Source organism: Pan paniscus, chromosome 1, assembly GCF_029289425.2.
Source record: "Pan paniscus chromosome 1, NHGRI_mPanPan1-v2.0_pri, whole genome shotgun sequence".
In the NCBI taxonomy this organism is placed as follows: Eukaryota; Metazoa; Chordata; class Mammalia; order Primates; family Hominidae; genus Pan; species Pan paniscus.
The window spans coordinates 127,274,999-127,292,967 of NC_073249.2; the positions used below are offsets into that span (position 1 = coordinate 127,274,999).

Consider the following 17,969-nt stretch of genomic DNA (forward strand, 5'->3'; position numbering starts at 1 on the left):
CTCTCTGTTGCTCAGGCAGGAGTGCAGGGGTGTGGTGTGACCATAGCTAACTGCAACCTTGAACTCCTGTGTTCAAGTCATCCTCCCTCCTAAGCCTCTTGAGTAGCTGAGACTACTTGTGTAGTCCACTGCACCCAACTATTTATTTACTTACTTATTTTTTGTTTGTTTTTACAGACAGTCTCATTATGTTGCCTAGGCTGGTCTCGAATTCCTGGCCTCATGTGATCTTCCCGCCTTGGCCTAACAAAGTGCTGGGATTATAGGCATGAGCCATGGTACCCAGCCTGGATCTGTCCACTTCTGATAGTGGATTCATCTATTTCTCCTTATAGTTCTATTAGTTTTTGCCTCACTTATTTTGATGCTCTATTGCATTGTTATGTCTTCTTGGAGAATTGACCCTTTTATTATTAGGTAAAGCTCTCTTTATCTCTGATAAATTTCCTTGGTTTGAAGTCTACTGTCTGAAATGAACGTAGCTACTCCTGCTTTCTTTAAATTAGTGTTAATGTAGTATATCTTTCTCTATGCATTTACTTTTAATCTATATGTGTCTTTATATTTAAAGTGGGTGTCCTGTGGAAAACACATAATAGGGTCTGTTTCCTGATCCACTTTGACAATCTGTCTTTTAATTGCTACATTTAGACAATTGACATTTAAAGTGATTAGTGATATAGAGGGACAGCTTTTTTTTTTTTTTTGGAATCTTGCTCTGTTGCCCAGGCTGGAGTGCAGTGGCGTGATCACAGCTCACTGCAAGCCCTGCCTCCTGGGTTCACGCCATTCTCTTGCCTCAGCCTCCTGAGTAGTTGGAACTACAGGTGCCCGCCCGCAATGCCCAGCTAATTTTTTTTGAATTTTTTTAGTAGAGATGGGGTTTCACCATGTTAGCCAGGATGGTCTTGATCTCTTGACCTCGTGATCCACCCGCCTCAGCCTCCCGAAGTGTTGGGATTATAGGTGTGAGCCACCGCGCCCGGCCAGGGATAGCTTGTTTTATGGCACTTCACTTTATTGTGCTTTGCAGATAGTGTGTTTTTTACAAATCGAATGTTTGTCTTTTTTAAAAAAATCAAATTCTAAAAAAATTTATAAAATTATTAAAAAAAGAAAAAGAGAGGGTCTTGTTTTGTTGCCCAGGCTGGTTTCGAACTCCTGGGCTCAAGCAATCTTCCTGCCCTTCCCTCCCAAAGTGCTGGGATTACAGGCATGAGCCACCGCACCCAGCCTTTTTTTTTTTTTTTTTTTTAATTGAGACAGAAGTCTTGCTTTATTATCCAGGCTGGAGTGCAGTGGTGTGATTGTAGCTCACTGCCACCTTGAATTCTTGGGCTCAATGGATCCTCCTGCCTCAGCCTCAGCACGTGCCACCACAGCCAGCTAATTTTTTCATTTTTTGTAGACATGAGATCTCACCATGTTGCCCAGGCTGGTCTTGAACTCCTGAACTCAAGGGATCGTTCATCCTCAGCCTCTCAAAGTGTTGGGATAATAGGGTTGAGGTTCCCTTGAGCCCAGAGTTTGGAGACCAGCCCCCTTGTCCCGTTCCTGGCTACAAATTGAAGGCTTGTGGCAACTCCTCATTGAGCAAGTCTGTTGGCACCATTTTTCCAACAGAACGTGCTCACTTTGTGTCTCTATGTCACATTTTGGTAAATTTCTATTTTATTATTTGTTATTTATTATTTTTATTTTTAATTAAAAAATAGAGATGAGGGTCTCATTATATTGCCCAGGCTGGTCTTGAACTACTGGGCTCAAGCGATCCTCCCAACTTGGCCTCCCAAAATGCAGGGATTACAGGTGTGAGCCACCACGCTTGGCCACACTTTTGCAAGTTTCTAAACTTTTTCATTATATCTGTTATGGTGATCTGTGATCAGTGATCTTTGATGTTTCTATTGTTTTGGAGAGACACAAACTGCACCCGTATAAGATGGCAAACTTAATTGATAACTGTGTATGTTCTGACTGCTCTACCAACTGGCTATTCTCCAATCTCTCTCCTTCTCCTCAGGCCTCCCTATTCCCTGAGGCACAACAATATTGAAATTGGGCCATTTAAGAACCCTATAATGGCCTGTAAGTGTTCAAGTGAAAGGAAGAGTCATGTATCTTTAACTTTCAATAAAAAGCTAGAAATGATTAAGCTTAGTGAGGAAGGCATGCCAAAAGCCAAGAGTGGCTGAAAGTCAGGCCTCTTGTTCCAGTCAGCCAAGTTGTAAATGCAAAGAGAAAGTTCTTGAAGAAAATGGTTACTCCAGTGAACATATGAATGATAAGAAGGCAAAACAGCCTTATTGTTGATATGGAGAAAGTTTTAGTGGTCTGGATAGAAGATCAAACCAACCACAACATTTCCTTAAGCCAAAGTCTAATCCAGAGCAAGGTCCTACCTTTGTTTAATTCTATGAAGGCTGAGAGAGGTAGGTCCCTAAGAGAGAGGTCCCTGCTCTATCTCACCATCCCTTATATCTTGCCATTTATTTTGCTGATATAGAAGCATACAAAAGTAAGCATATATAAACATATACAAATAATTATATGTATTATTATTTTGAACAAACTTTCATGTTAGACTAAGTGGAAGAAAAACATTTTTACTTTACCTTCACTTATTTGTTTTCCAATGCTCTCCTTTCTTTATGTAGATCTGAATTTCTGACTTTTATTGTTTTCCTTTTCTCTTAGGAATTTCTTTCCACTTTTCTTGCAAGATAGGTTTTACCAGCAACGCATTCCCTCAATTTTTGTCTGTCCGAGAAAGTCTTCCTATTTCTTCTTCACTTTTGAGAGATAATCTTTTGGGGTATAGAATTCTATGGTGCCACCTTTTCCTCTCAACACTTTAAATATTTCACTCTACTCTCTTCTTGCTTGTGTGGTTTCTGAGCAAAAGTCAGATATAGTTCTTATCTTTGTTCCTATCTTTTTCCTCTGGCTTCTTTCAGGATTTAAAAAAACACTTAGATTTCTGTAGTTTGAAAATGATATGCCATATTAATCAGGGTTTTCCACAGTTACAGATTAAAATAAGATTTTATTTATATTTATTATAGATATTTATTATGGAAATTGACTTGTGATTCTGAAAGCCCACAAGTCTCAAAATCTGTTGTCTACAAGCTGGAGAACCAGGAAAGCTGCTGGAGTAGTTCAGTGTAAGCCTAAAGGCCTAAGAACTGGGAGAACCCATAGCGCACCTCCTGGTCAGGTCTGAGGGCCTTGGGTTGGGCAAAGGATTGCTGGTGTAAGTCCTGTGGTTTTAAGGCCCCAGGACCAGGAAACTTGATGTCTGAGGGCAAGAGAAGAGGGATGTCTCAGATCAAGAAGAGAGAGTAATTCCCTCTTCCTCTGCTTTTTTATTCTATTTAGGCCCTCAGAGGATTAGATGATACCTACCCACTTTGGTGAGGTGATCTTTTTACTCAGTTTCCTGACTGAGATGCTAACCTCTTTTAGAAATACATTCATAGACACTTCCAGAAATAATATTTTATCAGCTATCAGAACATCCCTCAGCCCAGTCAAGTTGACATATAAATTAACCATCATATATACCTAGATGTAGTTTTTTATTTATTATTTATCCTACTTGGTATTGTGTATCTGATAATAGTTTGGGGGAAATTCTCAGTCATAATTGTTTCAAATAATTCTTCTGTTTCCTTCCCTCTTCTCCTTCTGGAATTCCGATTCCAGGTTTGTTGTACCTTTTGTAGTTCCACAGTTCTTGGATCTGTTCTCTTTTTTTCAGTCTTTTTTTTTTTTCTTTTCAGTTTGATATTTTTCTATTGAGATATCTTCAGGCTAAGAGATTCTTATCTCAGATATGTCCAGTCTACCCATAAGCCCATAGTTCACTTCTTTTAAAGTGTTTTTGATCTCTAGCATTTCTTTTTGGTTCTGAGAATTTCCATCTCTGTGCATTTGTTCTTGCATGCCATCTACTTTATCCATTGGATTAGCATCTTAATCATAATGTTTTAAATTCCTGGTCTAATAATTCCAACATCTCCATCATACCTAAGTCTGGTTCTGAGGCTTGCTCTGTTTCTTCAAATTGTGTTCTCTGCCTTTCAGTATGCCTTGCAATTTGTTCTTAATAACTGGACATGATGCAGTGGGTAAAAGGAACTGCTGTAAATAGGCCTTTAATAATGTGGTGGTAAGGAGAGGGAGGAGGAGAACTGTTCTGTAGTCCTGTGAGTAGACCTCAGTATTTTAGTGAGCTTATGCCCCTGGAGTGTGAACTTCACAACCGCTTCAAGGTTCTTCCCCCACTTAAGTGAAACAGGATGGCTAATGTGGGCAGGAGTTGGGTATTTCCCCTCCTCCAGGTCATGTAGGCTCTGATAAAACCCCAGCAGGTTAGGCTGCAGTTAAATAGTTGCTCCTGATTGACGTAACTAAAAAACAATAATTTTTTCTAGTGATTCTAAGGCTGCTATTGTCTATGACCAGATATATGATATAGAAAACTCCTTTTCTATAAATAATAAACTGCCTCTTAGGTGTTTCCCATCTGCAACCTGTCCATGGTGTTAACTTTATTTACTGCCATGTATCATGTGACTGCTCATCACCTCCAGCCTTGTTGAGTCCTGTGATTTGCAGGTTTTGAATATATGCATCAAGCAAAGTGGTTGATCTGGGCTACAAGAGGGTGGGACTGAGGTAAAGTAGCTGGTTTTCTATTATCCAGATGCTAAGAGGAAGATTGGAGCCGTGGGAGGGAAGAAGATTGTGTGGGCTGACAATTGTGTTTCTTAATTCAGAAGTATCTGGGCTACAGGTAGTAGAATTATTATCTCTACCAATTGGTTCTCTGTTATCCTCAGTTTTCAGTATTGCAAATTAAATAATCCACCCAGTCATCATGATCAGTTTAATAGGAAGTTGGGAAAAGTCTTATCATAGATTTCTTCAGGTGATGATATTTAAATCCAGAAGAAACATTTCTTCTTTGTTCTTTAAGCTTTCTAGGATGACGTGGAGTAAAACCTTTTGCTTTTATTGACTAGTTTATTATTTCCAATTGATAATAAAGAAAGCTATTATTTATTATCTTCCTTGTCAGATTTTGAGCTATATTTTCATTTTTATTTAAACAACATTAGGCCAGGCACAGTGGCTCATGCCTGTAATCCCAGAACTTTGGGAGGCCAAGGTGGGCGGATCACCTAAGGTCAGGAGTTCGAGACCAGCCTGGTGTAACTCCGTCTCTACCAAAATACAAAAATTAGCCAGGTGTGGTGGCGCATGCCTGTATTCCCAGCTACTGGGGAAGCTGAAGCAAGAGAATCACTTGAACCCGGGAGGCGGAGGTTGCAGTGAGCCGAGATCGTGCCACTGCACTCCAGCTCGGGCAACAGAGCGAGATCTCTGTCTCGAGAAAAAAAAAACAGCATTGAAACGAGATGTTTGTTTCCTTATTTTTCAGGTAAGGAAGTGGAGGATTAAATGATTTGCCCAAAGTCTCACAGTAATTTGTAGAGCTGAGATTGAAATTCAGGTGAAACTTCACATATCACATTCTTTTTATCAGGTATGTTGAGAATATGGTTTGCTGAACACAGAAAGCAAGTAGTTATCTAGAATTACGGTCCTGTTGTGTAAAAGCTTTTATATTTTAATTATATATGACAATAATGGGCTTTTACCCTTCTTTTTGAGATGGCAGTTTCTGGATTTACTCTTGGTACCTGCATACTTCTGTTGCACATTAGTTATGTGGCTAATTATCCCAATGGAAAAGTAACACAGTCATGCCATGGAATGATTCCTGAACATGGTCATAGTCCACAGTCTGTTCCTGTTCATGACATTTACGTGAGTCAGATGACATTCAGGCCAGGAGATCAGATTGAAGGTACCGTGCTGGGATTAACTGTTTACATTTTGGATTTCACTCTTTTACTGTTTATTGCATCTTTATTATTACTTGATTTAGACGATTTCACTTAAATCTGTTTTCTTTTGTAAGTTACTATCATACTTCTTATTTTTGGTTCCAGATGACTGTATTACTTAAGTAGTCTGTGTATTTCCCATCCAGAACAGGCTTTAAAATAAGTTTTTATCGTTATTTACTATTTTTATTAATTGTGCTATCACTTCAAGAGAAGAGAAAAATGAAGTTTATTTTATCTTGTTTAAAATATAATAAACCCTTGTCCTTCTTGATATCATATAATTTTAAGAACAATTCTCTAATTTCTCTGGTAAAATATAGGCTGATTATTAAAGATAAATCTATAACAGCATTTTGCAAACTTTATTTTTTGCAACTCTAGAAATGCAAAATGTTAACAGGTACTCTGTTACATAGAGAGTATATAGAAAAATAAGTTTGGAATATTCTGTATGATATATAATATACCTTAGAGTTCACACTGTACAGTAGGATATTAAATATCCTAAGAAATTTGCAGTAAAGAAACAAGTATTTACTTTCATCCAGTGTTTTTCTTTTTTTGTAATTCAATAAGAATTTATTGAGTGTCACTGTGAGCCAGACACTGTGTTAAATAATGGAATTCAAAAGAAAACACCTCATGTTTTTTCCTCTAATGAGGTCAAGTAAACATTTTTTTTTTAAACTTTTGTTTTGGGTTCAGGGGTACATGTGCAGGTTTGTTTATAGGTAAATTCCATGTCACAAGGGTTTGGTGTACAGATTATTTCATCACTCAGGTGATAAGCATAGTACCCAATTGGTATCATCTAGCATTTTCCAAACTAACAGCCTTATGGACTGCCCCTGGACCATCACCTATTTTTCTTTTCTCTTTGCGGAATGGCTATTAATATCTCACAGAGTGAATATCTTATGGAATGCTGGAAAAAGTTTTATGGAAAAAGTTTAGAGCTTCTTTGCCTATAGGATGACTGTTTTCTCTCCAGGAGTACTTTTGCATATGTAGACCTCATTGTAATTGTAATGTACAACCTCTAAACTTTTTTTTTTGATATTACTAAGCTTTTTAACCAACCCTTTTGTCTTTTTCTCAGTTACTTTGTCAGGGCATCCATTTAAAGGCTTTCTCCTAGAAGCGCGTAATGCTGAGGATCTGAATGGCCCTCCTATTGGCTCCTTCACATTGATTGACAGTGAAGTGTCACAACTTTTGACCTGTGAAGATATACAGGTTTGTGTTTAGAGTTGATCCTTGAACAATGTGGAGGTTACAGGTGCAGACCCCACCCCTGGGGAAATTGGAAATCTGTGTATAACTTTTGACTCCCCCCAGACTTAACTACAAATAGCCTATTGTTGACCAGAAGCCTTACTGATAACAAATAGTTGATTAACACATATTTTGTATTTATATGTGTTATATACTGTATTCTTACAATAAAGTAAGCTAGACAAGAGAAAAATCTTATTAAGAAAATAAGAGAAAATATATTTACTATTCATTAAATAGAAGTGGATTATCATAAAGGTCTTTATTCCCATTGCCTTCATGTTGAATGGGCTGAAAAGGAGAAGGAAGAGGAGTGGCTGGTCTTGCTGTCTTGGGGTGGGTGGAGGAGGTGGAAGGGGAGGCAGGAGAGGCACCACACTGGTGTAACTTTATAGAAATACATTGTAATTTCTGTCTGACTTTTTTGTTTTTTCGTTTTCTTAAAAATGTTTCTATATGGTACCAATTCTTCCCCGCTTTGCTTTAGTTTCAGTGCTATATCATAGGAGGGTCCATGTCGTAGAAGAAGGCAAAAGCATTGTTGAATAATTGGAACCCTTCTGCCAGGTTGTCTAATGTCAGTTTGTTTTCTGGGACTGCTTCTTCTCCATAGTCCTCATCGTCATCTGGCACTGGTTTGGAAACACTCACCATCAAGTTGTCTTCTGTTAATTCTCCTGTTGTGGTGTCTATTAGCTCTTGAATTTCTTGAAGATTCATGTCTTGAAACCCTTCGTCCCCCACCTTTTTTTTCCATATTCACAGTCTCTTTTATGATTCCTTGATTGGCTCTGTAAATCTTTAAAAGTCATGCACAACATCTAGATACAGTGTTTCTTCAGCAGGAATTTATTGTTTTGGGTTTGATGGCTGTCTTGGCTTTTTCTGTAATAATGATAGTATCTTCAATGGTGTAATCCTTCCAGACTTTCATGATGTTCTATCAGAGTTCTCTTCCATAGCGTTGACAATACTTTCCATCGAGTACTGTGTGTAAAGAGCCTTACATGTCCTTAAGACTTCCTGAGCTAGAGACTGAGTTAGAGACATTGTATTTGGAGGCAAGGAGGCTACTTTAGTGGCTTTGGTGTTGAGCTCATGGGGTTCTGGGTAGCAGGGGCATTGTCTAATATTGTATTAGGCTGTTCCTGTGTTGCTAAAAGAAGTGCCTAAGACTAGGTAATTTAACAAGGAAAGAGGCTTAATTGGCTTACTGTTCTGCAGGCTGTACAAGCATGGCACTGGCATCTGCTCAGCTTCTGGGGAGGCCTTAGGGAGGCCTCATGGCCTTTTACTCGTGGCAGAAGCTGAAGCAGGAGCAGACACTTCACATGGTGAAAGCAACAGCAAGAGAGAGAGTTAGTGGTGGGGGAGGTGCCACATTTTACAACAACCAGATCTTGCTCACTATCTCGAGGAACAGCACCAAGCCATGAGGAATCTGCTCTCCTGACACAAACACCTCCCACCAGTTCCCACCTCCAACACTGGGGATTGCAATTTAACTTGAGAGTTGGGTGGGGACAAATATCCAAACTGTATCAAATATCAATAGAACATTTATTTATTTATTTATTTAGAGACAGAGTCTCTCTCTGTCATCCAGGCTGGAGTGCAGTGGTGCGATCTCAGCTCACTGCAGCCTTTGCCTTCTGGGTTCAAGTGATTCTCCTGCCTCAGCCTCCTGAGTAGCTGGGATTATAGGCGCCCACCACCATGCATGGCTAATTTTTGTATTTTTAGTAGAAATGGGGTTTCATCATGTTGGCCAGGCTGGTCTCGAACTCCTGACCTCAACTGATCCTCCCGCCTCGGCCTCCCAAAGCACTGGGATTACATGCATGACCCACCGTGCCGGCCAAAAGAACCTTTAAAAGGCAGTCTTTTACTGGCAAGGTGCTTCTTGTCTTCAGAGGTAAAACGTCCATGGAGCCAATCCAGACAAAGATTTCTTATTGTCCAGGACTTCTTGTAGTTAACAACCAAAACAGTGGCAGCTGATGTTTATCTTCTCCCTTCAAGGCTTGGGGATTAGCAGCCAGCAGCTTTATAGGTAAGAGCAGTCCTGATCATAAACTGACTGCATTTGCACAAAACAGTAGAGATAGCCTGCTCTTTCTTGCCTTAAATCCTGGTGCTTGCTTCTCTTATTTACTAATAAGTGACTTGTGGCATTAATTTCCAAAATCGGGTACTTCTGTCTGCATTAAAAACCTGTTAAGGCAGATACACTTTCTCCTCAATGATTTTCTTTTCTTTCTTTCTTTCTTTCTTTTTTTTTTTCTGAGACGGAGTCTCCCTCTGTCGCCCAGGCTGGAGTGCAGTGGCCTGATCTCAACTCACTGCAAGCTCCGCCTCCCGGGTTCACGCCATTCTCCTGCCTCAGCCTCCCAAGTAGGTGGGACTACAGGCGCCCGCCACAACGCCCGGCTAATTTTTTGTATTATTATTATTATTGTTATTATTTTTGGACGGAGTTTCACTCTTGTTGCCCAGGCTGGAGTGCAATGACGGGATCTTGGCTCACCGCAACCTCCGCCTCCTGGGTTCAAGCGATTATCCTGCTTCAGCCTCCTGAGTAGCAGGGATTACAGGCATGTGCCACCACGCCCGGCTAATTTTGTATTTTTAGTACAGATGGGGTTTCTCCATGTTGGTCAGGCTGGTCTTGAACACCCGACCTCAGGTGATCCGCCCGCCTCAGCCTCCCAAAGTGCTGGGATTACAGGTATGAGCCACTGCGCCCGGCCTTTTGTATTTTTAGTAGAGATGGGGTTTCACCGTGTTAGCCGGGATGGTATCGTCAATGATTTTCTTAATGACGCCTGGGAACTTGCCTGTTGCCTCTTGGTCAATAGAAGCTGCTTCTCTCGTTATCTTGACATTTTAAAAGCTAAACTTTTATTCTAAATTATCAAACTATCCTTTGCTGGTATTAAATTCTCCAGCTTTAGACCCTTCACCTTCCATTTGCTTTACGTTGTCATATAATGACTTTGCTTTTTCATGAGTAATATTAGTCTATAAGTATCCCTTTCTTATAGCAATTCTTACACCTGCATAAAAGCTGCATTTCCGATATGAGATGAAAAGGTCTTTCACAAAAAATGTGAGGTTTTTGCATCTGTTGGCATAGCTGCAGTGACAGCTTTACGAATTTTCTTTTCTTTTCTTTCTTTTTTTTTTTTTTCACAATGGTTCTTATACTGGATTCATTTATCTTGATATGGCAGGCAACTGCAGCAGCAGACCTTAATCTACAGTATATATCAAGCAATTCAGCTTTTTCTTGTAATGTCATGAGTTTTCTCTGCTTCTTGAGAACTCTTACCGCATCACTAGTGGCACTTCGTATGGGCCCCATGGTGTTATTCAAGGTTTACAGTAGCGCACAAAACACGATAAAAGCTGGGTGCAGTGGCTCATCCCTCTAATTCCAGTACTTTGGGAGGCTGAGGCTGGTGGATTGCTTGAGCTCAGGAGTTTGAGACCAGACTAGGAAACATGGCGAAACCCTGTCTCTACAAAACAATACAAAAATTAGCTGGGTGTGGTGGCATGTGCTTGTAGTCCCAACTACAGTTAATTTTATGCAGTTATGATTTAATACTGCATTTTTACATTTGTTTATATGTCTCTGTGAATGGCACGTGTGTGGTCTGTTTGTGTATGTATGTTTTGATAAATTTTAACCTTTTGTGATAGGTGTGTGCATATTTTATGGTAGTAAATGATAAAATAGACTAATACCTATATATTTTGTGCATTTAACACATACCTAACTTTTTAATTTTTTCAGTATTTCTAGCCTATGTAGTTTGTCTGAGTTTTTTCAAATTGTTGAAAACCTCCAAATGCTTTTCTAATATATTTATTGAAAAAAAATCTGTATATAAGTGGACCTATGCACTTCAAACCTGTGTTGTTCAAGGGTCAACTGTAGTTCGAAATTGCTCTCTGTCAGTTTTTTTTGGGGGTCTTTTCACTATAAGGTGGTGGTTGCAAGATAAATGATGACATTAACCATGTATTGTAAACATCTAAATGGATTCACAACAATCAGACTTTTTCCTTAATTTTATGTGCAATATGTTTTTACACATCAGCACCCTATAAAAGGTAAAGTAGTTTGAAGAATTTATAGCTTGTGATGTTTTATATGAATATTGGCTCTTAATTATATTAATTTTTGAAGGGTTTTAATATTGAAGACAGAGATCTAAGAGTATGACAGGCGTCTAATTTTTTTTTTCATTTATTTACTCATTCATCCATTTATTTTTACACCAAAAATGGTCCTGAATGGGAGGGATAGGTGATGGACAAGACTTAATTACTCTTGCTCCTCGAAGAACGCCTTACTTTACGTATAAGCACATCTATGAACACATAAGTAGAACCGTGTGATAACTTTGGTTAGAAGCATACATAGTGAGTGGGAAGCATAGCAGAGGGAGCCACACACAGCCTGGAAGGAATTGGGAGAGAGCTTCTTGGAGGAGGTGATCTTCAAGTAAGGCCTCAAAGAATGAGTAGGAGTTGGCCAGGTGCATGAAAGTGGGAAACAAGATTGTTCTAGAGAAAGGAATGACTAAAATATCATGCTACGTATTTGAAGGCAGGAAATTTTTCTCTTTCGAAGAATCTTCTGCATTCTATCTGTATCTATTAATGGAAGAGATATAAATTTATAATGTACATGAAACAATGAGCAAGCTCTATCTAGTGTTAACGTACCCAGTGTTCACAGCTCTCTTCAGTTCTTAGATTTCTGTGGACTCTCATTTATTCACAGAGCCAGCTGCTAATATGTTCTCAACCAATCAACATTTCATTTATGGAGTGCCTGAGTCCTTCTTCTAAATAAAATAGTCTTCACCAGAATGCTAATGTCATGCAATGATAAATTACTTTGCAAAATGATAGAAGTTCCAGCCCTGCTGAGCTATTGAGTGACTGAATGGTAGCTCTTTTCCCTTTTATTTCAGGGATCAGCAGTGAGTCACAGAAGTGCATCTAAAAAAACAGAAATTAAAGTCTACTGGAATGCTCCAAGCAGTGCTCCAAATCACACACAGTTTCTGTGAGTATAAGAGTTTATAATTCTGGGCCAGGCATGGTGGCTCATGCCTGTAATCCCAGCACTTTGGGATGCCAAGGTGGTGGATCACTTGAGCCCAGGATTTTGAGACTGGCTTGGGCAACATGGTGAAACCCCATCTCTAAAAAAAGGAAAAAAAAGTTTACAACTCTGTAACTACTAGTATAATTGAAACCATAATTAGTCTGTATCATTTTCTGTACCTATTGGACATTCACACATGTAGGAGAGCTTTGGTATAGTAATAACACCACCTTCCTGATGCAGGAGTTTGTTTTGCTTTTTACCAGTGTATACCTATCACCTAGCTCAGGACCTGTCACCAAATACACATTTAATAGACATTTGTTGAGTGAATGAAGTCTTGTACTGCCTTAATCCTAATAAGAGCTATCAATTAATACTTGAGTCTTTATGTTATATAATACTACTTTTAGATTGGCTCTTGTATTAGCATGAGAATACAAATGAAAGTCTTGAAATTTGGATGACTCTTACTCTTTTGCAGTGTTACAACTTGCAGATTAGACTCTCAGAAAGACTGCATGCCTCTCAAATTATGAAACTCAGTAGAATTAAAACAGAACTTTTTCCTTATCCTACATACAAGGGGAAATGGAATGTTATAATGCCATCTAATGATTCCTGAGGGGTGATATGGACATATATTTTAAGGGAAGGATTGCTATCCTGACATGACTGTTTTCTTCACTTTGTGCGTGGGTCCCCAACACACAGTAACACAATTCTGCACTGGTATGTTAGATGGAATGTGAAAAAGGGGGTGTGACCCCAGTGAAAGCTGATGGTTACTGATGCAGCCTCTATTATAGCTTCTTGCTGTTGTTGCTTGCTACACATGCCCTTTGGAAGAATTGAATACTGCACTCTGAAATGACTTGTAGTATGTTCTTCATATGCCAGGAAGTAGAAATCTGTGCAGTTTTGTCCCTGGGTCTGACATCATGGCTATTGTGAATATGCCCCCAAAACAGACAAATAAGAAAAGAGGGACAGAAGGAGAGAAAGCAATAAAAATTTGTCAAGTGATGGGGTGGGAGAGAGTGGTTAGAGATTTGCCTCAGGCAAAATTAATAGTCCTGTTAGGTAGTAAGTCATGTTTTTCTAGTTTAGTCTCTCTTTTTTTTTTCCTTTAACGTCTTGATCTGATTGTGACAGGACACAATTAGGGTTCTAATCTCACTGGTATTGCATTTCAGAGTCACAGTTGTTGAGAAGTATAAAATCTACTGGGTGAAGATTCCTGGTCCTATAATTTCACAACCAAATGCATTTCCTTTTACAACACCTAAAGCTACAGTAGTACCTTTGCCAACGTTACCTCCAGTTTCCCACTTAACCAAACCAGTAAGTAACAATTTTATTTTCTCTGTAGAGATGGGGTTTCACCATGTTGCCCAGGCCAGTCTCGAACTCCTGAGCTCAAGTGATCCTCCTGCCTTGGAGTCACAAAGTGCTTGGAATTACAGGTGTGAGCCACTGTGCCCAGCTTAAGTAACATTTTTATAGCTTCATTAAATGTAATCTAAATAATATGTGGCCAAATATAATGTCCATATATTATAAAATACAGAAGAGAAGGTAAACAAAATAAGACATTACATAGGAGTAAAGTGCTGTACTTAGTTTTCTCTATGTGAGCAAAGAGGTAAATTTGTGATTGGAAATTGTGGTTCTGTGTATTTTGTGTGGCAAAGTGCATAGAGAAGTAGCTGTGCTGGGTAGTGGTAGCACGTTTTGGAGTCCTCTGTAGGAATCTGAAGGAAGCCTTCATTGCAACCTTATGACTTACAGGTTAGAATGAAGGGAATGCAAGACCCTGCATGTTCAAGGTTTGGTCATGACATTCACCTGTAGTCTCTACTGGTGGTGGATACGTTTTCATTTGAAAATAAATCTGATGAAGCAATAGTTTTTTTTCTTTCTTTTAAACACAGCCAGATATCAAAAGAAGAGCTTAAGTTAAATTTAGACAAGATTTGGAGGAGATTCTTGAAATGGTGATATAACTCTTAGATCTCATTTCATTAAGGTCAGAGAGTCCTAGGGAATTGTATATGCTGAACAGCAGAAAATGTCTTGTAAATTCATCAGTTAGAATTTCATCTAGGCCCTCTGATTCAAAAGATTTATGATTGACAAGACATATCTTGGAAAGTGTTATGCATATTAGAAACATAAGGAAGAAGAGTTTTACTGCAGGAAATTCTGATAAGTTAGACTTCTCAATTCAGAAGTGGATACAATAAAAAAAAAAAACATGTTGAGAAAGGTTGTTTCAGTTGAAAGAACAAACATGGGCCTAAATACTGACTTGCCTAGTTTTCATGTGTCTTTGGGCAAATTACTTAATTTTCAGTCTCAGTTTCCTCGCCTATAGAAAGAGATGTAATAATATTTAGCTCTTAGTATCACTGTAAGAATTAAAATAATGAATGTAAGTTTTCTATAACTGTGTCTTGCATTTAATAGATATTCAGTAAACATTAGTTCCTTTTCTTTTTCCTTCTTTTTATTATCCTTTTGTACCTTTTTATTCACATAGAGAAGACAAAGTAATGCGCTTTGCTCCTTATTTTGTTTTCCTTCTCTTCAACGTCTTATGGCATATGGGCACTATATTTGATTACATTATTATGATTGTTGCACTTTCGTTTGACCATACAATTAGATCTGTTATTTGTACTAGCTCTCAGTTTAGGCTTAATCCTTATTTAATTAAAAGCTGCTTTAGGGAAATACATAGTCAGTTTGGATCTGAGCTTCCCAGTAGGAATCTGTTGACAATATTGTTGTCTTTCCGTATATTCAATCAAAGGCTCTTGTTGGAACTTTTATGGTGTCTTTGTGCCATGTTTATAATCTCTAATTATAGGGAGGTTCATTCAGAGTCAAAGGTTTATAGCATTTTTAGAGCTCGAAGATACCTCAGGGTCTATTTCTTACAGTTTTCTTGTTGTGTAGTTGAAGGTTCAGGGATCCTGAGAGAACAAGTCCTTTGGCAAACATGATGTAGGGAAGGGGAGAGCAGAGACCAAAGTTCAAGTTTCTTAATTCCCCAGTGGCTTGTTCTCTTCACCCTAGTATGATCTGTCTTTACATTTCCATGAACTCTAGTTACATAATGTTTAGCTCTCTTCTGAAATTTACTGTCACAGCATTCGAACAAAGTCTGCTCATTTATCAGATTATACAGCTGATTTTTTTTCTAAGACTCTTCGTCTTATATTCCTTATCAAGAAGCTCTGGATTAAGTCATCCGGTTGTTGCTTATTTCTCCCCCCAATAAATCACTATGGTTATTTGGAATGCTGGTAAATTGGGGCAACCATTTTTTTCTTATGTCATTTTAGTACGAAATTTGAATCAGAATTCTAGAAGCAGAATCCACAACCTAAATATAATAGCTTTCTAAGTATTTATTTGTTTGCTTTTTAAATCTTCATCTCTGAGAACTAGAGGATACCCTTTAGGCAGGAACGTTAGTGTCATTTAAGTCTTAGGGACTGAAATATTAACTCAAAAATTTCTCAAAACTTATCAGAAACTTTGCTCCAAAACATACTTAATGTGAAATGTTTTGTGTACTACAGGAGCTTTAATACTCTTGCACAATTACAGCCCAACAAGTGTATGTTTTCCAAATTTTAATTAAAATTAATTAAGTTTAAAAGTTCATAACCTAACTACTGCTCTGATCGTTTTTAATTTGGGATGTGTCTTTTGTTTCCTTATTTGAATGCTTATTATGGAAAGGTATTCTCATTAATTTGGGAGCTACCCGTACTTGAAGGTAGTTATTCTTCTGTCATTGCCAATGAACTGCTTGTTTGATAATTAAGATTTTTTTTTCCTCTGTCATTTTTCTAGTTCAGTGCCTCAGATTGTGGGAACAAGAAGTTCTGTATTAGGAGTCCTTTGAACTGTGACCCAGAGAAGGAGGCTTCCTGTGTCTTCTTGTCCTTCACAAGAGATGACCAATCGGTGATGGTTGAAATGAGTGGCCCCAGTAAAGGCTATTTATCCTTTGCATTGTCTCATGATCAATGGATGGTTGGTACCTCTCACTTACATAAGTGGTAACAAAAGGAGAATCACGGCTAGGCATGGTGGCTCATGCCTGTAATCCCAGCACTTTGGGAGGCCGAGGCAGGTGGATCACGAGGTCGGGAGTTCAAGACCAGCCTGGCCGAGATGGTGAAACCCCACCTCTACTAAAAATACAAAAATTAGCCTAGCATCGTGGCGGGCACCTGTAATGCCGGCTGCACGGGAGGCTGAGGCAGGAGAATCACTTGAACCTGGGAGCCGGAGGTTGCAGTGAGCCAAGATTGTGCCACTGCACTCCAGCCTGGGCGACAGAGTGAGACTCCATCTAAAAAAACCCCCCCAAAACAAACAAACAAGAAACCAAAAGGAGAATCACTGAAACTGTTTGTTCCAGGGTCAAATGATCATCCAGGAGAAACTAACTTAGAACAGATTCTAAGTTAAACAGCTTTGAGTACTGTATGATTTTAACAGTTGAGCAATTACTTCCAAGAACAGGCTGTCCTAAGGAAAGTTTGGAAGATCATTTTATTTCCAGTGTATTTGCCATTTTATGTCTGTCTATCTCTTTGTGATAAAGTAGGAAATACAGTTAAGAAAAGTTGTTCTGCATAAAATGTCATGTTTTTTGTAATGCTTTTCAAACCAGAATTGTTTATTCAAGTGGCCAGAACTAAAACATGTGTTCCTGCTCTTTTGTCCTATTTTAGTAGTCATCAGTGCCTTTCCTAAAAAGAGAATTAAACTTGTATATCCAGGCAGCATGTATTACAGTAGGCTCCTTTGTCAAATCAGCAGAAGGCAGCATTTATTTTAAGCCGATTCTCACTCATCCTGGGTAGTGCTGAAATGGATTAAATGATTCTGTAGGTGGCAGCCTTGTGCTGTGGTGTGGAAGAGCAGAGGCCTGCATAAGCACCTCGCTTTCCTAGGGAGCAGGAAGAGTATTGTGGCCAGGATGTGTATAAGTCCTGTTCAAGCAGAGTGGGCCTTGGGACATAGGGATGACCAGAAATGGAGAAAGCCCCTTATTAGCACAGGCAAGGGGTCTTGTCTTGAGAGTTTTCTTCTTATCAGGATTTAAACTTAACACCACTTCTTTAGGGAATCATATTTCAGAAAAAGAAAAGGAACTCTGACATGGCTGTAATAGAAAAACTAATGCTCGTCCTGAAAGTGCACTTGATCACATTGGCCCTGGAGCAGTGTTTGCAAGTATTGTAAGACGCTGGATGTAACTAACTTTCTTTTTTTTTTTTAATTGTCCTAATTCTTTTTTTTAATTCTTTTTTATTTTTATTTTATTTATTTTTATTTTATTTTATTATTATTACACTTTAAGTTTTAGGGTACGTGTGCACAATGTGCAGGTTTGTTACATATGTATACATGTGCCATGTTGGTGTGCTGCACCCATTAACTCGTCATTTAACATTAGGTATATCTCCTAATGCTATCCCTCCCCACTCTCCCCACCCCACAACAGTCCCCGGAGTGTGATGTCCCCCTTCCTGTGTCCATGTGTTCTCATTGTTCAATTCCCACCTATGAGTGAGAACATGCGGTGTTTGGTTTTTTGTCCTTGCGATAGTTTGCTGAGA

At 38.8% G+C, this 17,969-nt stretch overlaps 1 protein-coding gene across 2 annotated transcripts in view; it reads left to right on the forward strand.

The window, feature by feature from the left end:
• The window catches only part of FRRS1 (ferric chelate reductase 1), a 59,114-nt gene that overhangs the window by 12,644 nt on the left and 28,501 nt on the right, over nt 1–17,969 (forward strand). Inside the window, exons 2-7 of one of the 2 annotated variants that reach the window (XM_008960548.7) lie at nt 5,450–5,554; nt 5,683–5,878; nt 7,021–7,157; nt 12,185–12,279; nt 13,518–13,665; nt 16,189–16,371. In XM_008960548.7, the coding sequence (XP_008958796.2) occupies nt 5,683–5,878; nt 7,021–7,157; nt 12,185–12,279; nt 13,518–13,665; nt 16,189–16,371 (759 nt within the window). In that variant the 5' untranslated portion in view covers nt 5,450–5,554. The remainder of the gene's footprint in view (nt 1–5,449; nt 5,555–5,682; nt 5,879–7,020; nt 7,158–12,184; nt 12,280–13,517; nt 13,666–16,188; nt 16,372–17,969) is intronic. The other variant, XM_063599753.1, reaches the window with a different exon arrangement.